General features: G+C 54.5%; 1 protein-coding gene across 2 annotated transcripts in view; it reads left to right on the top strand.

Moving 5' to 3' along the window:
- Positions 1-21,733, top strand: part of ITIH2 (inter-alpha-trypsin inhibitor heavy chain 2) — a 64,855-nt gene that overhangs the window by 18,895 nt on the left and 24,227 nt on the right. Inside the window, exons 3-6 of one of the 2 annotated variants that reach the window (XM_061574559.1) lie at positions 545-649; positions 5,250-5,412; positions 17,670-17,774; positions 18,337-18,474. In XM_061574559.1, coding sequence (XP_061430543.1) covers positions 545-649; positions 5,250-5,412; positions 17,670-17,774; positions 18,337-18,474 — 511 coding nt within the window. Of the gene's footprint in view, positions 1-544; positions 650-5,249; positions 5,413-16,969; positions 17,175-17,669; positions 17,775-18,336; positions 18,475-21,733 lie in introns of those variants that run through there. The other variant, XM_061574560.1, reaches the window with a different exon arrangement.

Below are 21,733 nucleotides of genomic sequence, written 5' to 3'. Positions count from 1 at the left end.
AAACTACAATAGCCCACACGACTGTACACTATATACTCTGTGCGGACGCATACATACATACACGATTGTATGTCTCATCTGTTTTTGTAACTCACATGTGTACAACATGTCTCATCTCTGTCTCATCTCTGTCTCATCTCTGTGTCTCCCTTGTCTCTGCATCTCACCTGTCTGTGTTGTTGTTGTTTGACTTGCATCCCACTGGGATTTTTGCACACAGCTTTGGTGTACGTTTTTTTTCTGCAATATTTTGCTGTCTTTTCTTGGATTTTCTGTTGCACTTAGTCACATATTCACTTTAAGATGTTTTTTGTTCATGTTTTTGTTTTTTGTTTGTTGCGGTTGCACCCGATTCAAGAGCCGAATATTTCACAGGGCTATACCTAATAAATTAACTTGAACTTGAACTGTGTGTGTCACTTGTCTGTCTCACCTGTCCGTACGTCATATCTGCCTATCTCACCAGTACAAGTGTCTCAGCTGCCTGGCTCTTACCTGCGTCCGTGTGTCTGAACTGCGTCTATGGGTCTCACCTGTCCCACAGGACGGTGGACGGGAAGACTTACCTGGGCAGCGTCAAGGACAGACTGCAGGCAAAGCTGCAGTACCAGCGGGCGCGACAGAGCCACCTGCCACCTGTTCTACTCCGGTGAGCAAAGACAAATACAAAGATCCCCTGTATAGCCTGAACAGACTGTTGGGGCACGGCACACGAGGGGGTGGGTGGCGGTGTATTATACACACTGCTCCAGGTACTTATTTGAGGCTGAGTCGACCTAGGGGAGGCCCAGCACTGGTTCAGATAATAATCACTGGTGTTGGCCGTGAGCAGGAATCGAACTCGGATAGCCGGGGTTCATAGCGCGGTGGGCTAACCGCAACACTACCGTGCCCTACTCCAATATCGCCTTAACAGCGAGAAGACATACACGGTCACACACTCTCCTTCTCCACGAGCATATTTGAGCCGGCATGGGGCCAGCACGGTATAGGCTAATGACGTGTGCGTTGCGTGCGACATCGTCAGGTCTAAGAGTAGAGATTAAACGATTCTCCAAGGATCCGCCGATCATTGGAAGTGTTGAAGAATCGTGCATGAGAGTGAAGTGGGGGGGGTCATGCAGCGGTTAGCGTGCTGCGCTATGAACCCGGTGACCCAGGTTCGACTCCCGCTCACGGCCAACACCAGTGACGATTATCTGAACCAGTCCTGGGCCTCTCCTAGGCCGACTCTGCCTCAGATGAGTACCTTGTGCGGTGTGTAAACATCGCCACTGGGGAGACAACGGCGGTCGGGCGTGGTGCTGGCCACCCACCCCCTCGTGTAAGCTTCTGGCCTATACAGGTGCCTTGGAGTGTGCGACTGTGTGCTGGAATATGCAAGTGTGTGCTGGAGTATACGAGTGTGTGATGGTCCGGCAAAACAACCCTCTACCTCCTCGCGGTGTGAGATGGGCAATGCTGTCGTGGGCAGTGCCATGGGGGGAGGGCCAATTCCGATTGGCCTTTCCCCTCATGGCATCTGGGACCACCACAGCGGCTAAATGGGGGCTCTAGACGGGTGCGAGGGGCTGGTAACCCCTCCACCTTCAATAATTTACCACTAAACCATGACTGAAATATCTAACTAATTAGCTTGTGCCGGAGGCTCCGGGGGGACAGGCTTTTATGACGTCTCCTGGCCAAACCCCATTTGGTGGAGCCAGGAGATTGAATCTTTACCCTTGGGGCTTCTCCAGAAACAACGAAAAGCCACTACGGATGGCCACATGGAATGGGCTAGCCTTCCCATCAACCGTAGGTGAGGAGTTGTGGTCGTGGTTACTTATGCCCCCACCGAAGACGAACATCCGTGGAGGGATGCAGGCAAGGCCAATGAGTCAGATGCCTTCTATGACCTCCTGTCACAGGTGCTGGCTAAAGTGGCCTCTCGGGATAGACTAATCTTGTTGGGTGACTTCAATGCCCGTGTTGGTCATGATGCTGACACCTGGTCTGGAGTGATTGGAAGGCATGAGCCAGATCAGCTCAATAACAACGGCAAGAGGCTGCTAGACTTTTGTGCAGCCCATGGGCTTGTAACTACCAACACGCTGTTCCGGCATTGGCGCAACCACACAACATCATGGATGCATGCCGGGCCCAGCAAGAACATAGTGATGGACCAGCGGATGCGAGCCCATGTCCTTGACACCAGGGCCTACCGTGGAGCTGATCTGCCCTCTGACCATCGACTAGTCATCTGTAAGATGCGCCTGCCATTCTTCCACTCTGGTGGTGGGTGTACACCCAGGACCCTATTCCAACCTAAGGTGGCCTGGTCTCAGTTAGCCGATGAAAGTTGCAAGCGAGAATTTCATCATCGCTTGCGGCTGGGGTTGGCATTGTCCCCCACTCCTCCTGATGTCGAGTGTAAATGGGCGAGGTTTAGGACTGTGATTCATGCAGCTGCAATGGCTGCTTTGGGTACAGACCTCTCCAGAGACCCTGGCTGACAGAGGCGGTGTCCAGGATGGCTGAGAAAAAGCGACAGGCCCACTCTCATCAACTACAGAATCCAACGTCAGAGAATGAGGAGGCTTACCGCCGCCTTCACTCAGAGGTTCGGAGAGCCATGAGGCGCTGAAAGGACGGGTGGTGGTCGCGGGTTGCTGAGAAGATGGAGTCTGCGTCAATGGCCCGCAATCACAAATTCCTATTTAACTCCATCAAAAAAGTAACCTGGAGCGCCACACCTATTACCATAATTAGGGGAAAGATCTTTGATCCAATCTCCGACCCCCAGGAACAGGTTTGCAGATTTTCTGAGCATTTATGTGAAGTCCTGGGGGAGGGGGAATCCCTCAGCCTGGAAAACTTCATGGCACAAAGTGGGGATGACCCTGCTGAGGCTGCGGTGCCTCAAATATTGCAGGAGGAAGTCACCCCCTGTGAGTGCCTGGCTGAGGTGCCATCCGTTGAGGAAGTACTGAAGGCGATCCAGAGTCTGAAACCAGGAAAGGCACTGGGCAGAGATGATCTCCCAAGCGAAATGCTGAGGGAGGGTGGCGTTTGTACGCAGACTGTCCTACATGACATCATAACAACAGTCAGGGCCACTGGACGGGTTCCACAGGATTGGAAGGATGCCCTGGTGGTCCCCCTCTTTCAGAAAGGGGACCACACAGACTGTAACAACTATAGGGGCATCTCACTCCTCAGTGTGCCGGGAAAGGTCCTGGAAAGGATTATTCAACATTGCCTTGCTAGGCATGCTGAGGAGAAACTTGCGGAGCCCGAATGCGGTTTCAGGAAAGGGCGGTCCTGCACAGATGCCATATTTTCTCTCCGTCTGCTACAGCAGAGGTGTAGGGAATTCCAACAAGACCTACATATCTGCTTCATTGATCTGGTCAAGGCCTATGATACCATCAGCAGGCCTGGGCTCTGGGTTGTTCTTCGTGCTTTCGGAGTCCCTAACCCTCTGCTCACGCTCATTAAGGACCTTCAAGATGGTGAGAAGGCCCGGGTAAAACTACGTGGCCGGGAGTCAGAGCCATTTCCTGTACACCTTGGGGTGCGACAGGGATGCCCTCTGGCTCCAACATTATTTAACATCTATTTCGACCACTTAGTTCGTGAAGCCTTCAGTGGCTGTACGGGAGGTATTTCCATCTGGTACAGATACAATGGGAGGCTGATCGATGCCCGGGTGCGGTCAAGGGATGGCTCCTTATTGGTCAAACACGTTATGTATGCCGACGACCTGGTAATTGCAGTTCACTCAGAGAAGGAGTTCGAGGTGCTGCTGCTGAAACTGGAGTGTGCCACTGAGAGGTGGGGTCCCACCAAAACGAAGCACTTGCCTGGGTATTTTGTACCATTGGGCACGCCACCCCCACAACTCCAAATCGGTGATGGGGCAGTTGTTGAGAGAGTGGAGAGTTTCCCATACTTGGGCAGTGTGCTCATGACCGGCTCCGGTTTAACAGCAAAGGACTCACTCCGATCTAATCGAGCGGCATTATCTTTTCATCGGTTGCTTAACGCTGTGTGGAAGCTACCTGGCCTGTCGCTCCATACGAAGCTTCGGGTCTTCTCGGCCACAGTCATTCCCTCCCTTCGCTACGCTTGCGAAACGTGGACCCCCCCTAATGGAACATCTTCGCCGGTTAGAAACATTTAGACTGGCCTGCCTACTATCAATCCTGGGTTTAACCAGGCTGGATTGTGTGAGGAGCTCACAAATCCGAGAAAGATCTGGACAAAGTCCCATCGGTGAGCTCCTCCGGCAGGCAAGGCTGCGTTGGCTGGGCCATGTAGCCCGCATGCCCAATCACCGCTTGCCCAAACAGCTTTTGTTCGGCCGGATCGAGGGGGCTAAACGGGCACGGCACGGGCTAGAGAAGAGATGGAGTGATGTAGTACAGGAGGATGTGGAGCTGAATGGACTTGCCGATGACTGGTACCAGCGGTGTCAAGATCGGCCTCTGTGGAGGAGGCTCGTGAAGGACGCTCCTGGGCATTTGGAGGCAGTTGCCCTCCAACAACAACAGAAGGCGGAGGAGTGACGTTCACAACAACGAGCGGAGCGCTGGGTGGCTAAAGCACAGCAAGTTGGCACAGTAGGGGGCACAGGTGGTGCATCAGCCAGTCACACTTCACATGGTACACCTAGCCTGGCACAAGCATCGTGTTTACGTCACCGCCACTTAGTGGCGAATGGCGGTTGTTGTTGTTGTTGGTGTGTGATGGAGTGTGTGCTATAGTATACGAGTGTGTGCTGAAGTAAACGAGTGTGTGCTAGAGTATACGGGTGTGTGCTATAGTATGCGAATACCTGGTGCGGTGTTTAAACATCGGCACTGGGGAGACAAAGATGGCCGCGCGTGGTGCTGACCACCCACCCCCTCGTGTGCCATGCCGGCTTTCATAAGTACTACTCGCTAATAGCACTTGACACAACTGTCTGTTAAGGCTGCACGGGGGATATGTCTTTCTCTGTGCATCCGTGGTGGGGAGCATTAGCATAGCAATTAGCGTGCCGCACTATGAACATCAGCAAAACCAAGTTCGATTCTCGGTCAAGGTCGACACACATACACCAGTGACTATTATCTGGTGCCCCGTCACAATTTTGATTTGCTCACCCATGACTCAGCCGTGACTCACCCGTGACCCACCCGTGACTCACCCGTGACCCACCCGTGACTCACCTATGACTCCCTGGGGTCCATCTGTCCCACCGGCGATGGCCCCGCTGGCCGCAGGAGCCCCGGGCGCGACGTGGAGCGCTTCGTGGTGGGCGTGAGCCTTGCTCCAGGCAGCACCGTGCAGTTTGAGCTGTGCTACGACGAACTCCTGCGCCGTCAGCTGGGCCGCTACGAGCACACTCTGAGCCTGCGCACGGCACAGCGTGTCCAGACTATGCAGGTACCCTCATGTGGATGTACACACACACCATGCAGGTACCCGTGTACTCACACGCTGAGCCTGTGCACCACACAGTGCGTGCAGACCATGCAGGTGTAATTTTAGCACTCGGAGACGCTGTCTTGATGTTTTCTATTTATTCAAAGTGTCACAGAAGGATGTAGTCTGGCTAAACGACATGACGTTCCCTATATATCTGGTTGGCTATATAGGGAGACGTCGATGTAGCCACCAAAGAAGATGTTGACTTCATAAATTAGACGATGATGATGACAATAACAGGGACGACGACAACGATGAGGGCAGCGACGATCACAGCCACGGACCCAGACTCCCCACGGCAGCCCCGAGCCCCATTCCACGCTCCCCCTATATATTTCTCTGGACTCAGCTTCCGCCCCTCTCTCGACCCTCTCTCTCGCAGCTCTCCCCACCTGGCATACTGTCTCAGAGCCCTGCCCCCTCCGGTCACTGTAACCATCACTCGCAGCCACTAAGCTGCGTACTGCCTTCACATCACCCCCCCCCCCCTTCTAGAAAAAATAGCCGTCCCAGCTAACACTGATTTTTTTATTCAACATTAGGGCAGAACCATCTACATTAAAAACAACAACCGGACGACCGACGAACAAAACGCGTATAAGTGAAGTATTTGAATTGACGGCAGGAACTTCTTGACGGGTAACACACTTTTATTAAATCTTGACGTGTCACAATACAACGGGTGGTCTCTATCCTTTGGACTATACACTCCACTTAACTCGTGTAGACTCTATGCTTCTGGCTACACACAATACACTTGACTCGTGTAGACTCTATGCCTCTGGCTACACACAACACACTTGACTCGTGTAGACCCTATGCCTCTGGCTACACACAGTGCATTCGGCTCATGTAGACTCTATGCCTATGGCTACACACAATACACTCGCCTCTGGGTTACACAGAGTCCCGGTCCCGTTAGGACAGCGGGACTAGGTACCGCAGGGCCCTATGTCTTCATCCCCGTCTTCATTCTTCGCTGGTTACATACTGCCCTTACGCCTGTGTGCATCCCCTTTTATAGCCCCTGCTCACGAGAGACGGAGCTGATGCGGACGTCGACGTGAGCATCGCTCCTTAGTGAACCAATCACGACGCACTCTCTCTACGATCCGTTTTCCCCAGCGCATGTTAACACTACTCCACCAATCACACCGCGCTGCCACCCGGTCACTCCCTCTCAGCGCGTCACCGGCCCACAGCCAATCAGTACCCCGTAACCCACGACCCCGCGCTGACCCCTGATCCTCCACCGTCAGCGCGTGTCACCACATACACAGCCAATCATTACGCGCTGGCATACGATCCCTAATCCCAGCGCGTATCACCACTACATCACCCCCTCCCACATAGCTTGCAGCCGGCCCGGCTGTTAACCAACAACACAACCTAACGTCAACGCAGTAATAAAGAAACTCCACCCCCCAGTGTGCCCTGTAACGCAACAACAACAACACAACACAACACTTAAATAAGAAGCAATATACAGCCCGACGAACAACACAATAAAAGCGAACACCAGAAAACGAACGCGCCAAGTGTCTCTGTGACTAAACGCAGTGACGAGGCGCTCCGGCTGCCTCGACTCCTCACGTGGTAGGTCATAAAAAGTAGCGCGACCTAGCGCGAGTCCGTCTGGCCGGTCCGTCGTATGGGACGGGACGCTGGCGACCGTCCGGTGGCTCCGGCAGCTCTAGACGGCGCGGATCGGGCCTGGAAGGACCGGCCCCGCCGCGAAGATCCGGCCGCCGGTGGTCGGCAGCTGTCAGTTCCGAGACACCTGGGAGCGGATCAGGCGGAGACATGTGAGGAGCAGGCAAAGACATTTCCCCCTTAGGGTCGTCGGTCACGTCACATGCTCGGCCCTCACGACACAAGGGGAGGCCATATGGAGGCGAGAACGGTTTCAGTCGGGAGGGGTGGACGTACCAACGGCGTTTTCCCCATTTTATCTGAACGCACTGGGGGCGTGCAACCCGCACGACCTCCACGGGTCCCCGCCATGGCTTCAACAATTTAGGCGACGTAGCCAAAGGTGCCTGAGGACAATGCAGCCAGGCCCTGTCACCTGGTTCCCAGTTGTGCACGGACACCTTCCGTGCACGCAACCGCTCGTTTGCAATTTGGCGAGCCCGCGAATTAAGCCGTGCGGCCTCCCTTGCCTCTGTCAGCTTATGAATATTAAATTTAATATGCTCTGCCAATTTCGAATTAGTTCGTGGTGCGGGCAGGCCCAGCTGCGTTTCCATGGGCGGGTCGGCTTCCCGACCGTACATCAGATAAAAAGGGGAAAATCCCGTAGCTGCATGGGGGCCATTCTATACGCGGCGAGGACCCCAGGGACCTGCAGGTCCCAATCAACATGTGCCTCACACACCTGCTGGTACAGCATAGAAGTCAATGTCCTGTGGAGCCTCTCCACCATCCCGTCCGTCTGCGGGTGGTACGGGGAGGTACGCACCTTCTTAGTACCCAACAGGTCGCACACCTCTTGCAGTAATTTACTCGAAAAATGTTTCCCTTGGTCGGTCAGCAAGCGTTCGGGAGCCCCCTTGTCCAGGACGTAGCCCTGGACAAAGGCGTCCGTCACAGCCGCCGCCGACTGGTTGGCGAGTGGCCACGCCATAGGCCACCGGGTAAAATATTCGACCCCCACCAACAGGTACTTATTACCCCTAGGCGTGACTGGAAAAGGCCCCAGAATATCGAGTGCAACGAGCTCGTTAGTGCGCGAGACCTGAATAGATTGCAGCGGTGGATTAGCTGCCACGGGCGGTGGTTTCCGTCTGGCGCACTCAACACAACCCTTCAGAATATTCACCACGTCACTCCCCATTCCCGGCCAATAATAGTCACGCTGAAGCAGGGCAAGCGTTTTGTTAACTCCCAAATGCAAGAGGCGTTCGTGTGCGGCCAAGACAACCTTCCCCCTCACAGCAGAAGGCACCACAATCGCGTGCCGCCGGGACAAACTGTCCCATCTCATTAACAGGCCTTGCTTAAGCACGTAGGAGCCAGTTCGTTCATGGTCACCTTCGGAACCCCCCGTCCTGCGGCGCAATGCTAGCAGGGAGCTGTCCGCCATTTGGAGACGGCCCCACTCAATCAGCGACAGTGAGAGCAGCGAGTCCTGACCCCCTGGGGTAGCGGGAACATCCCCAATTGGTGTGCCCGCGGTCGCAACCAACGCCTCCATACCTTCCGTAACTGGCGGTTTACAGCGCGCCGATCCCGATAAGCACGCACATTTGTGACAAGGCAACAACCGCGACAGGGCATCGGCATTTGTGTGTCGCAACCCCTTACGGTATGTAGTCGTGAACTGATAGTCCTGGAGGACTTCCAACCACCGCGACAAATGGCCCGAGGGCTGGGCGACCCGCAATGAATACTGGAGCGCCGCGTGGTCCGTCCGGACCGTAAAGTGACGACCATAGAGATATGGTCTGAATTGTTGTACGAAAAAAACAATGGCAAGCAGCTCGCGACGGGTGACGCAGTAGCGCTGCTCTGCCGGCGACAACACCCTGCTACCATAGGCGACCACCCGTTCGACCCCTCCAACGACTTGGGACAGCACCCCCCCCAATGCCCGTGTTGCTAGCATCCGTGTCTAGCAAGAAGGGACTCGCAAAGTCCGGATAGCGCAAGGGTGGGGCCCCTACCAAGGCGTCCCGGAGGGAGCAGAATGCAGCCTCCTCCTCCGGTCCCCATCGGAACTTCACTCCTTTCGCCGTTAGAGCGTGCAAGGGTTTTGCAATGGTGGCGAAGTGCTCAACGAATCGGCGATAATACGAAGCAAAACCGATGAAACTGCGCACGTCCGAAACTGACGTGGGCGTCGGCCACGAACTGACACAGTCCGTCTTCGCAGGATCGGTAGAAATCCCCGAAGAGTCGACAATGTGACCCAAGTATCTAACGGATTTACGAAAAAGGTGGCATTTGGCCGGTTTAAACTTTAATTTAGCCGATCGCATTCGCAAGAACACCCCTCTCAATCGCTGGAGGTGTTCTTCAAACGTTTTACTGAAAACAATGACATCGTCAAGGTAAATCAGGCACGTATCCCATTGCAAGCCCGACAAAACCAACTCCATAAGGCGCTAAAACGTCGCAGGAGAGGAGTGAAGTCCCATGGGTAACCGGTTAAACTGAAACAGGCCCCCTGGAGTCCGAAATACAGTCTTAGGCTTAGACTCTTCGTCGAGTGGCAACTGCCAGAATCCGGATAATAAATCAAGAGTCGAAAAGTATCGCGCACCAGACAATGCGTCGAGGGACTCGTCCATCCTGGGGAGCGGATACGCGTCGGCCACAGAGATCTTATTCAGGCGACGGAAATCGACGCAAAATCGCAAGGACCCATCCTGCTTTTTAACGAGCACAATAGGTGCTCCCCCAAGGACTGGAAGAAGGCGAAATAATGTCGGCTTCTAGCATATCGTTAACGGCCGACTGAACATGTTCCTTCTCAGCAGGACTCAGTCGGAAGGGATTTAGCCTGACCGGTGCCGCATCGCCCGTTTCAATGTGGTGGCGTAGCAGGTCCGTGCACCCAATGTCATACTTATGTTTACTGAAGACATCCGAAAATTCAATCAGCAACCCGCGCAGCGCACCCAACTGTACCGCTGACAAATCGTCAGAGTCCGCGCACAGCAAATCGACCCATTCGAGGTCCTCCTTCGGTTTTACGTTTTGCGTGGGGCTCGGATCAGCCTGCGCAACCAGCCGCTCTTCCGCAGGGACCCGCGCCGCGTGAGCTAGCACGGTGCCCTGCTGAATGACGGCCGGCCGCGACCCAGCGTTTAAAACCATCACAAACGGATCCCTGTCAGCCCCAACCAAAGTGTGAGCCACCGACAAATCGAGACCTCCAACAGCCCTATTAGAAGGACCCAAAAGCATGCCTTGTTCCGAGGCCTCCCTCACCCATGGTTTCCGCAACCGGAGGGCAATTAACATTTGTGAACCCGGGGGCACGTGCACGGTCTGTGTCGCTAACGCTTGTATCGTAGCGCACGCCGTCCGAATTTCAGTAGGGCTCGTCAAAAATGAAATACGGCGACCCGATGGTAGTTCAATGCAACGCTGATCAATGAGAATTTTGATGGGCATTTTTGCCAAAAAATCAGTGCCCAATAGACAAGGAACCGCCAGGGAGGACGAAACGAAAACGGGTCCCGACAATTTGATATCACCAATGCAAATGGACGCCCTAATCTGACCGATAATGCCCAACGATCCCCCGTTAGCGGCGTAAAATGGCACATCCACCGGAAGAAGCGGACGACATTGTACAGGGAGAATGTTATAAATGAGGTCCGATATAATAGTCGCCGATGCCCCCGTGTCCACTAACACCCTGACCTCGACCCCATCAATAGATCCCGTAACGACGGATGAACCCGCTGAGGCAGCCACTATTCTGTGCCCCAACTCCGACCATTTAATGTCTCCCCGGTCCCGGCCGAACCCCCCTCGCCGAACCGAATCCCTGAACCCTACTCGGCTCTCCTCCGCCGCAACGCGACGGCCCATGCGTGTCGAGTATGCGGGCCGAGCATGTGAGGTGCCGCGACTTGCCGGGGTTTGCAGGGATGACTTGGGGCCTTGTTCGTCGTCCAGCCGAGGTCCCATGGTGCGCTGACGTGGGGCGCGGCAACCGGAGGCCACGTGGCCCCGGAGGCCGCAGTTATAACACGTGATGACAGTCGTCGGAGATCTCGGTTGCTCCAGCTTGCGGGCCGATCGCAAAGGCGAACGACCCCCCGACCTCCAGTCCCCCGGTCGTCCCGCGATGAACGCCTCCTCTCGTGGGCTGACGACTTGGGGCATGGTGACTACCGGGCCCGGAGCTGAGGCCACGGCAGCGTTGCAGACGACCCCCTGTTTACGTTGAAGGACCTCGTGCGCTTGTATGCTCGTAGCGACCCGTAAGGAAGAAATATCGGTCTCGTCGGCCATGTTGATGGGGACCCCCAGGTCCTGCGCCAACTTGAGCAGTTGCTCCAAAACCATCGCATCTTGGCCCTCCTCGTCCATACGAGGGAACGCGGCGTCGGCGAGAGCCAGCAACGCCGTGCGATAGGCGAGCACGGTCTCCGTGTCCGCCTTCCGTCTTGCATAAAAATGATGGCGACACGCCGAGGGAGGACCATAGACCTTGGCCATGAGAGCCAGCGCATCCTTGAGCGTGGAGCGGTCCGACCTGCGTGCGGACGTGAAGGCCGCGAGCGCGTTGTCGTCCAGCATGGCAGGCAGTGCCCGCAGTGCCGTAGCGTCGGACCAGGCGGACATCTCCTGATGCGCCAAAAACCTGCGCTGAAATTGGCCCCAGTCCCCGCCTTCCGCCTTGAAGGCTGACAACGTGGGAAGGCGCTGTTGAAAGATGAAGTCGTCCTCCTCCTCGTGCTTCCTCTCTGCCGCCCCGTTGGTGTGTAAGATGGCGGCCCCAGTGGCGGGTGTTTGATGGCGGTCCGCAGCGCGCGTTGGTGACGTAAGCGGGCGCGCTTGGAGAACCGCTGCCACGTGGTGATGGCCGTTCCCGCCAAAAGTCGGCGCAGATGAAATGGCGGGAATCGCCAAGTCATTTTGGCGGGAATCTGCGGGGCGACCCTGTAGAACGTCCGCCGCCGTCCCCGCTCCTCCCGACGAGCTGATCTCCGCCAGGATGGACGCGGCGGCGAGCAGCAGCTCCGCCAGACGGGAGTGCGCCTCGCGGAGCACGGCGTCGGTCCCCCGTCGCTCGTCCGGCGCCGTCGGCGGATCCTGCAGCGTGGGCAATTCCTCGTCCTCACCCCCCGATGCCAGCTGGCCCGAGTCGTCGAGGTTGTCCCCGCGGTCAATCCCGTGGGTCCGACGGGTCTTCCTTGTATCCATGCTTGGAAGACCGTTTCACTTCTGACGCCAGTTGAAGTATTTGAATTGACGGCAGGAACTTCTTGACGGGTAACACACTTTTATTAAATCTTGACGTGTCACAATACAACGGGTGGTCTCTATCCTTTGGACTATACACTCCACTTAACTCGTGTAGACTCTATGCCTCTGGCTACACACAATACACTTGACTCGTGTAGACTCTATGCCTCTGGCTACACACAACACACTTGACTCGTGTAGACCCTATGCCTCTGGCTACACACAATGCATTCGGCTCATGTAGACTCTATGCCTATGGCTACACACAATACACTCGCCTCTGGGTTACACAGAGTCCCGGTCCCGTTAGGACAGCGGGACTAGGTACCGCAGGGCCCTATGTCTTCATCCCCGTCTTCATTCTTTGCTGGTTACATACTGCCCTTACGCCTGTGTGCATCCCCTTTTATAGCCCCTGCTCACGAGAGACGGAGCTGATGCGGACGTCGACGTGAGCATCGCTCCTTAGTGAACCAATCACGACGCACTCTCTCTACGATCCGTTTTCCCCAGCGCATGTTAACACTACTCCACCAATCACACCGCGCTGCCACCCGGTCACTCCCTCTCAGCGCGTCACCGGCCCACAGCCAATCAGTACCCCGTAACCCACGACCCCGCGCTGACCCCTGATCCTCCACCGTCAGCGCGTGTCACCACATACACAGCCAATCATTACGCGCTGGCATACGATCCCTAATCCCAGCGCGTATCACCACTACATAAGGATGAATGAGCGGTATAACCCGACTCGCCCGAGAGAAGAAAAAAACCCCATATTTCCAATACAACGCAAGTGACACGAACCAACCCGATCAACGCAGCAACAGACGAACATTCCCGAAGAAACGATCGCAACATTAACACAACGCAAATTCTGGCGATCCGCTAACGGAATGTCAAGCATTTTGACTGGGTCCTTGACACCAGTCCATCGCTCCGGGCGAGTTGCTGAGTCTCCCTCGGCAACAGGGGCTCGCAAACCGGGGGCTTGCACACAAGCCTGTAAGGGGTGGACAACTCTTTGGTCATTCCGGAAGAAACCGACCGATCCCCTGCCAGCGGTCCAACGCTTGTGGCGGAATCCTGGGGCTCTCCCGACATCAGACGCTCGGAAATTGTGGGCAACACAACGCATTTTTCTCAGCGTACAATTACTTTGGCCAGCGGCACCGACTCGCCGGACACACCAGACACCGGCCGCACAGACGTTGGGGATGAGCTATCTAACTGGGGATACACATAAGGTTTTAGACATGATGGGTGGACAAACCAATGGCGACATCCCGCCTGCCACTCGCACACACTGTGGGTGCTTAATTTCTATCATTTACACATGGCCTTGCATAGCCGGTGCAATTTAAGGGACGTATGCAGCGACATTTTAGGGCAGTGCAACCATTCCCTGTCCCCTATTGTCCACGGGAGCACGTCCGCCCGGCGGGGCCGTGTTCTTTTCATTAGTGGCCTGCGCCCTGGAAGAGTTTTCAGTAGCCGTCTCGTGTGCTTCCGATACCCAATCCAGCGTGACTTGCAGGGGCACGGGCATTGACTACTTCTTTTTTATAGAGGCCATACCCAATTGAGCCTCAATGGGGGGTTCATTTTTCTGCCCATACATGAATAAAATGGAGGCATGAGGGGCCATCCTATATTGCTCAAGGACCCCAGGAACGTGCAAGTCCCAATCTGTCTGCGCCTCATTGACTGCCTGGCAAAGCATCGATGTCAAGGTCCTGTGGAGGCGTTCTACCATGCCATCTGTCTGAGGATGGTAAGGTGACATCCAAATCTTTTTCATGTCCAGCACGTCACACACCTTGCGCAGCAGCTTAGAGGAAAAATTCCTGCCCTGGTCCGTAAGGAATTGCTCGAGAGCCCCTTTGTCCATCATATAGCCGTGCAAAAATGCATCGGCTATGGATGCAGCTGTCTAAAAAATATTCCACCCCGACAAGGAGGAATTTATTTCCTTTTTTGCATAGAGGGAAAAGGTCCCAGCTCATTGACTCGGGACACTGTGATGGACTGCAACGGGGGTTGAGACTTTTTGGCAGGTGGTTTCCGGCGCGCACAGTCGGTGCAACCCATAACAAGGTGGTACACATCATCTGACATTCCCAGCCAAAAAAAGTCTCTTTGTAGGGTTAGCAACATTTTTCGAAAGCTGAGGTGTAACAATTTCTCTTTGTGTAGCACCCGCGTTAGCTTACCCCACAGGGCAGTGGGAACTGCAATGCCAAAACGCTGCGACCCTTTGTCCCACCACATAAGCAGTCCTTCCATAAGGACAAGCCGCGCTCCCGCTTGGCACGCTGCCGCAATTTCAATAATGAAACATCTTTCAACTGCAACTGTTCCCACTCTGCATGCGTGAGGCCTAATGCTTTATACATTTTCACGACCTCCCCGACAAGTGCAGCGTAATTTAACGTCGCCACGATTTCTGACGACTTTTCCACCAGCGGTTTACACCATCCCGTACCCAATGAACGTGTACATTGTTCACTTCACGGCAATCGGAGTGCGTCATCATTAATGTGCCTAACCCCTTTCGATAGACCACTTGGAACGAGTACTCCTGTAATATTTCCAGCCAGCGTGAAAGCTGGCCGGAGGGCTGATCTACACGTAGGAAGTACTGGAGGGCCGCGTGATCCGTGCGGACCAGGAAGCCCCTCCCGTAAAGGCAGCGTCTGTACTGTAGCACAAAGTGTACCATGGCCAACAGTTCCCTCTGGGTTACGCAGTAACGCTGCTCCATGGTCGACAAGACGCGACTCCATTCTTAACTTGTGACAGGACAGCCGCTATGCCCATGTCACTCGCATCTGTGCCCAAAATGAACGGCAAGGAAAAATCTGGATACTCAAGGTGAGGCACGCTGGCAAGACGTTCGCGTAATGCAACAAACGCGGCCTCCTCCTCCCCCCATCTTAACTTCTGGCCCTTCATAGTCAAAGCATGGAGGGTGTTTTGCAACTGTTGCAAATTGTGGGATGAACTGTCAGTAGTAGAACGCAAACCCGACAAAACTGCGCACTTCCCCTACCGACTTGGGAGTTAGCCAGTTGCGCATGCACGCCGTTTTGTTGGGGTCCATGGATATTCCGGAATTGCTCATGAAGTGACCCAAATATCGCACCGATGTTTGCAACAGATGGAACTTGGCAGGTTTTAATTTGAGATTAGTCGACCGCATCCGAGATAACACAGAATTCAACCGTTGTAAGTGCTCCTCAAAAGTGTGGCCAAATACAATGATGTTGTCAAGATAAATGAGGCACGAGTCCCACGGCAGGCCTGCCAGAACCAATTCTATTAACCTCTGAAATGTGTCAGGGGCTTAATGTAACTCCATCGGAAGGCAGTTAAGGTGGTACAATCCCTGGGTTGTTCAGAATGCTGTTTTTGGCTTGGATGACTCATCCAGGGGAAGTTGCCAAAACCCTGACAACAGGTCTAAAGTTCAGAAAACCAAGCGCCCAACAACGCATTCAGGGAATCATCCATTTGTGTGAGCGGGTATGTGTCTGTGACTGAAACTTTATTCAATTTCTGAAAATCGACGCAAAATCGCAGGGTACAATCGGCCTTCTTTACTAGCACCACAGGAGCTCCCCAAGGGCTAGTGGAGAAATAAATAATATCTGCCACTAACATTTCCTCCACCGCTTGCTGTACATTTTATTTTTCCAGCGGGCTCAACATATCTGGGTTTTTTCGTATAGGGTGTTGCAGCAAGGAGGTACGGTCAATGTAAAATTTGCTGAACACATCAGAAAACTCCCGCAGGAGCGATCGCAACTCGAGCCGCTGCACCTGGGAGAATTTTGGGTTCTCATCACACAATTTCTCCATCCATTTCTCATCGGCCTCGACCGCCTGTTCTACCATGCCTATAACTGTTTCCAAGGTGGAGTTGACAGCCTCGGTACCCGCCGTTGTTGCATGGGTCGGCACTGTTCCTGCCTGAAATACAGCTGGTCCTACACCCACATTAAGGACCTGCAGAAACGGTTCCTGATTCCTCTGCAAATTTGTTTGCACCCCGACCAGCGTAAGCCCCCGGGTCACTGCATTAGATGGGGTAAGGAGGACTCCTGCCTCTAGATCAGCCAGATTCAACCGCTTCTCTCTGTTAGCCACCACGCACGCATTTACCACTGGCATCACACAACGATTTCACACTGGCAGCGATTCAACAATTGATGTTTTATATTTATTCAAAGTGTCACAGAAGGATGTAGGCTGACTAAATGTAGCTACTACGAGATGTTCCCTATATATCTGGTTGACTATATACGGAGACGACGATGTAGCCGCCAGCGACGATGTTGACTTCATAAATTAGATGATGACGATAACAGGGACGACAACAACGATGAGGACAGCGATGATCGCAGCCAAGACGATCCAGACCCAGACTCCCCACAGCAGCCTGAGCCCCATTTCATGCTCCCCTATATATTCCTCCGGGCTCAGCTCCTGCCCCTCTCTCGACCCTCTCTCTCGCAGCTCTCCCCACCAGGCTTACTGTCTCGGTGCCCCGCCCCCTCCTGTAACTGTAATCACTCACGGCCTCTAAGCCACGCACTGTCCTTACACAGATACCGCCGTGCATGCGCGCACACTCGCATTGTCACAGAACAACAACATCAACAACAGCAACCGCCATTCGCCACTAAGTGGTGGTGATGTCACCATGGCGCTTGCGCCAGGCTCGGTGCACTTTGAGGCCACGTGAAATGTTAATGGCTCGCTTCTGACAGGAGATCACGGGACAGATCCAGGTACCATGGGTAGACTGACTTAAATGACAGGCCTATGCACGACCTGTACCCACTGCTGTGCCAACTTGCTATGTTTTAGCCACCTGGCACTCCGCTTCTTGTTGTTAGCATCGCTCCTCTGCCTCCAACTGGCCCAGTAGCAGCATCCTTCGCAGAGGCTGATCTTGCCACCACTGGTACTGGCCATCGGCAAGTCCACTCCTTGTACCACGTCACTCCATTTCACACACGCACACATGTACACTCTCACGCACGATTTTTCAACACTTCCAAGGATCAGCAGGTCCTTGGAGAGCCGTTTAATCTATTCTAGACACGATGAAGGCCGGCACTGTGGCACACGATGTGGTGGTGTACCCAAAAACCACACCTAGCCGCCTTTACCTCCCCAGCGACGATGTTTAAACACCGCACCGGGTACTCATTTGAGGCTGAGTCGACCTAGTCACTCGCTTGCGCGCGCATGCACCTCTGAGTGGGGAGTCTCTCCCCCAGGTGGATGTCTACGTCATGGAGCCCAAGGGCATCAGCTTCATCCACGTGCCGCCCATCCCCGGCATTCCCAGCAATATCATCAACATCACACACAGCAACAATAAGGTGAGGGAGGCAGCCGCTCACCCGCAGAGCAACACTCACCTGCTCACCCTCTGAGCGATGCTCACCCGCTGTGCGACGCTCACCTACGCAACCGCATACCAAAGCTCACCTGCTCACCGAGTGAGTGACGCTCACCTGCTCATCCGCAGAGCAACGCTCATCCGCTTACCTGCTGAGTGATGCTCACCCTCTCACCTGATCACCCACAGAGCAACGCTCACCTGCTAAATGATCAATCACTCACTGTGCACGCGCAACACACTCGCCAGTTGCTCGTGACCGCTCACCAGCCACGCACAGCGCACTCACCACAGACACCTAACGACAAATCTCACGCCCATGCCCCCCTGCCACACTGTCCCCCTGATCCCATACCCCACTGCCCCCCTGCCCTGCTGCCCCCTTTCCCCACTGATCCCCCACCCTCCTGATACCCTGCCCCACTGATCCCCTACCCCCCTGTCCCCCTGCCCCACTGATCCCCTACCCCCCTGTCCCCCTGCCCCACTGATCTCCTACTCCACTGCCCCTCTGCACCACTTGTCCCCTACCCCCTGCCCAGGCCCACATCCGCCTGCGGCCATGCCCCCCGGCTGCCGTGGAGGGGGGGCCATGTCCGGGCTGCAACAGCGCGGTGCTGGAGGGCAACATGGTGGTGCGCTACGACGTGAAGCGCGAGCTCAGCGCCGGGGACGTGCAGGTGCCTGCCAGTGCATGTGTGTGTGGACGTGTGTGTGTGTGGACGTGTGTGTACGTGTGTGTACTTCACACGGTCGTGCAGCGGTTAGCGCTACGCTCCACTATGAATCTGGTGACCCGAGTTCGATTGATGTTCACGGCCAACACCAGTGATAATTATCTGAATCGGTCCTAGGGCCTCCCCTAGGTCGACTCAGGCTCAAATGGGTACCTGGTATAATGTGTAAATATCGCCACTGGGGAAACAAATGCGGCAGGGCGTGGTGTTGGCCACCTACCTCCTCGTGTACCGGCCTTCATAGGTGCTCGCTGACAGCACTTGCCTCTACAGTCTGTTAAGGCTATATGTGTATAGTCCGACAAAAACAACCCCCTACCTTCTCGGTGGTGCCAGATGGTAATGCTGTGGTGGATGCAGAAAATTTAATGGGGGGTGCGGCCAATTCCATTTGGCTTTTCCCCTTATGGCGCCTGTAGCCACCACAGCCGCCAATGGGGGCTCTGGACAGGTAGGAGGGGCTGGTAACCCCTCCACTTTCAATATGTAATAAAAGACTCGACCACGGTATCTGGCTTGGTGTCCTTTATTCGGGTTCGTCTTCTTTTCTCACACGGCTCTCTCTCAGAGACCCTCCGCTCGACGGCCGACGCTGCCGTCGCTCCCGTAGCCTTCCTCCGTCCCCTAGCAGCCTCGCTGCTGATCTCCTCGTGCAGCCTCTCCGGCTGCCCTCGACGCAGCCCCACCGCTGCTCTCTCTCCTCCGAAGCAGTCCCGCTGCTGATCTCTTCGTACAGCCTCCCCGGCTGCCCTCGCTGCAGCCTCACCGCTGCTCCCCGCTTCTCCGGGGTCGGTCACCGCTGGCCGACGGTGCCGAACCGTACTCTGTGTGTGTGGCGATCTCGCCACTCCCCCCAGCCTTCGCCCTGCGTGGCCTCACTCTAGCCCAGTCTCCAACAACTCTCCTCCTCTTCCGGTTTCTCCCCTTTAAGACCTGAACCCTTTCCCCCACGTGACGTAACTCCTCCCCCCCGTGACGTCACATCCGGAAGGCCGTTTACGCCCGCATTACAAATACACTAAAACGCATGTTAAAAATCTGACGAAGCTTGTGCCGGAAGCTCCGGGGGGACAGGGGTCTATGACGTCTCCTGGCCAAACCCCATTTGGAGACTGAATCCACACCCTCGGGGTTCCTCTAGAAACAGTAGTAAAGCCACTGCGAGTGGCCAAATGGAATATTAGAATGCTCACTGCGAAGGAGAGGCTGCCAATCCTCTGGACTGTTACCGCCTGGATTTCTGTGGTATTCAGGAGGTCCCGTGGACTGGCTCTAGTTCCAGTCACCATGAGGGATGGACAGTTCTCTACTCGGGGCAGGAGACTGCCAAACAACAGGGAGTGGCTCTTCTTCTGAACAAAATAATGAAGGGGTATGGGAGCATGGCAGTGAGGTGTAGGAAGCTGTAAGCCCCAGGCTACTGTGGGCTCACCTTTCCATTCACCAAAGGTGAGGAGTGGTGGTAGTGGTTACTTACGCCCCCACTGAAAATGAACATCAGTGGAGGGAGGGAGGCAAGGCTGAAGAGTCAGATACCTTCCATGGCCCCCTGTCACAGGTGCTAGCTAAAGTTGCCCTCTCGGGATATAGTTATCCTGTTGGGTAACTTTAATGCCCGAGTTGGTCATGATGCTTGTGCCTGTGCTTGATTGATTATATGTCATGGGCCAGATAAGCTCGGCAACAACGGTAGGAGGCTAATTGACTTCTGTGCAGCCCATAGGCTTATAATTACCATTCACACTGTTCCAGCATCAGCGCATCACACAGCATCATAGATGCATGCTGGGTCCAAACAAGAACATCTGTTGGACTATATAGTGATGGAACAGCGGATGCGGGCCCATATCCTTGACACCAGGACCTACCGTCAAGCTAATCTGCCCACTGACCATCGGCGTGTCATCTGTAAGATGCGCCTGCCGTCCTTCCACTCCGGTTGTGGGTGTACATTTAGAACCCCATTCAAACCTACAGTGACCTGGTTTCAGCTAGGTGATGAAATTTGCAAGTGAGAATTTCATCATCGCTTGCAGCTGGGGTTGGCATTGTGACCCCTCCTGATGCTGAGGAGAAATGGGCGAGGTTTAGGACTGTGGCTCATGCAGCTGCAATGGTGGCTTTGGGTACACGGTGCAAACCTCCCCGGAGACCCCGGCTGACAGAGGTGGTGTTCCGGCTGGCTGAGAAAAAGCGACAAGCCCACTCCCACCGTCTACAGAATCCCACGCCTGTGAATCAGGAGGCTTACCGCAGCCTTCAATCGGAGGTTCAGAGAGCCGTGCTGCGTTGCAAGGATGGGTTGTGGTTGCAGATTGCTGAAGAGATGGAATCTGCCTCAGCAGCCCACAATCACAAATCTCTCTTTAACTCAATAAAAAAATAAACTTACAACACCACACCTATCATCACTATTAGGGGAAAGAAAGGTGATCGGATCTCCAACCCCCAGGAACAGGTTTGCAGATTTTCTGAGAATTTCTGTGTGGTCTTGGGGGAGGGGAAATCCCCTCAGCCTGGAAAACATCCTGGTGCAATGTGGGGATGACCTTGCGGAGGCTGCAATGCCTCGAATATCGGAAGAAGTATCCATCCCCTGTGAGTGGTTGGATGAGATGTCATCTATTGAGGAAGTACAGTAGGCGCTCCAGAGTCTGAGACCAGGAAAATCACCAGGCAGAGATGATCTCCCATGCGAAATGCTGAGGGAGATGGCGTTTGTGTGCAGACTGCCCTATATGACATAATAATAACAATCTGGGCCACTATACATGTTCTGCACGATTGGAAGGATGCCCTTCTGGTCACCCACAGACTGTAATAACTACAGGGGCATCTCGATCCTCAGTGTGCTAGGAAAGGTCCTACCAAGGATTATTCAACATCGCGTTGCCAGGCACGCTGAGGCATGTGGAGCCCCAAAGTGGTTTCAGGCTAGGACGGTCCTGCACAGATGCCATATTTTCTGTCTGTCTGCTACAGCAGAAGTATAAGAAATTCCAAAAGAACCTACATCTCTGCTTTATTAACATTGTCAAAGCCTATGATACCATCAATAGGTCTGGGCTCTGGGTTTTTTGTGATTTCGGAGTCCCTGACTCTCTGCTCCCAATCATTAAGGACCTTCATGATGGTGGACAGGCCTGGATAAAACTTGGTGACCAGAATTCGGAACCATTCCCTGTTCACCTTGGGGTGCGAC

This window comes from Lethenteron reissneri, chromosome 55 (assembly GCF_015708825.2).
Source record: "Lethenteron reissneri isolate LAM-NWPU_2019-01 chromosome 55, ASM1570882v1, whole genome shotgun sequence".
In the NCBI taxonomy this organism is placed as follows: domain Eukaryota; kingdom Metazoa; phylum Chordata; class Hyperoartia; order Petromyzontiformes; family Petromyzontidae; genus Lethenteron; species Lethenteron reissneri.
Note: the sequence above shows the minus strand (reverse complement) of the source record. Positions and strands in the feature narration are given on the sequence as shown.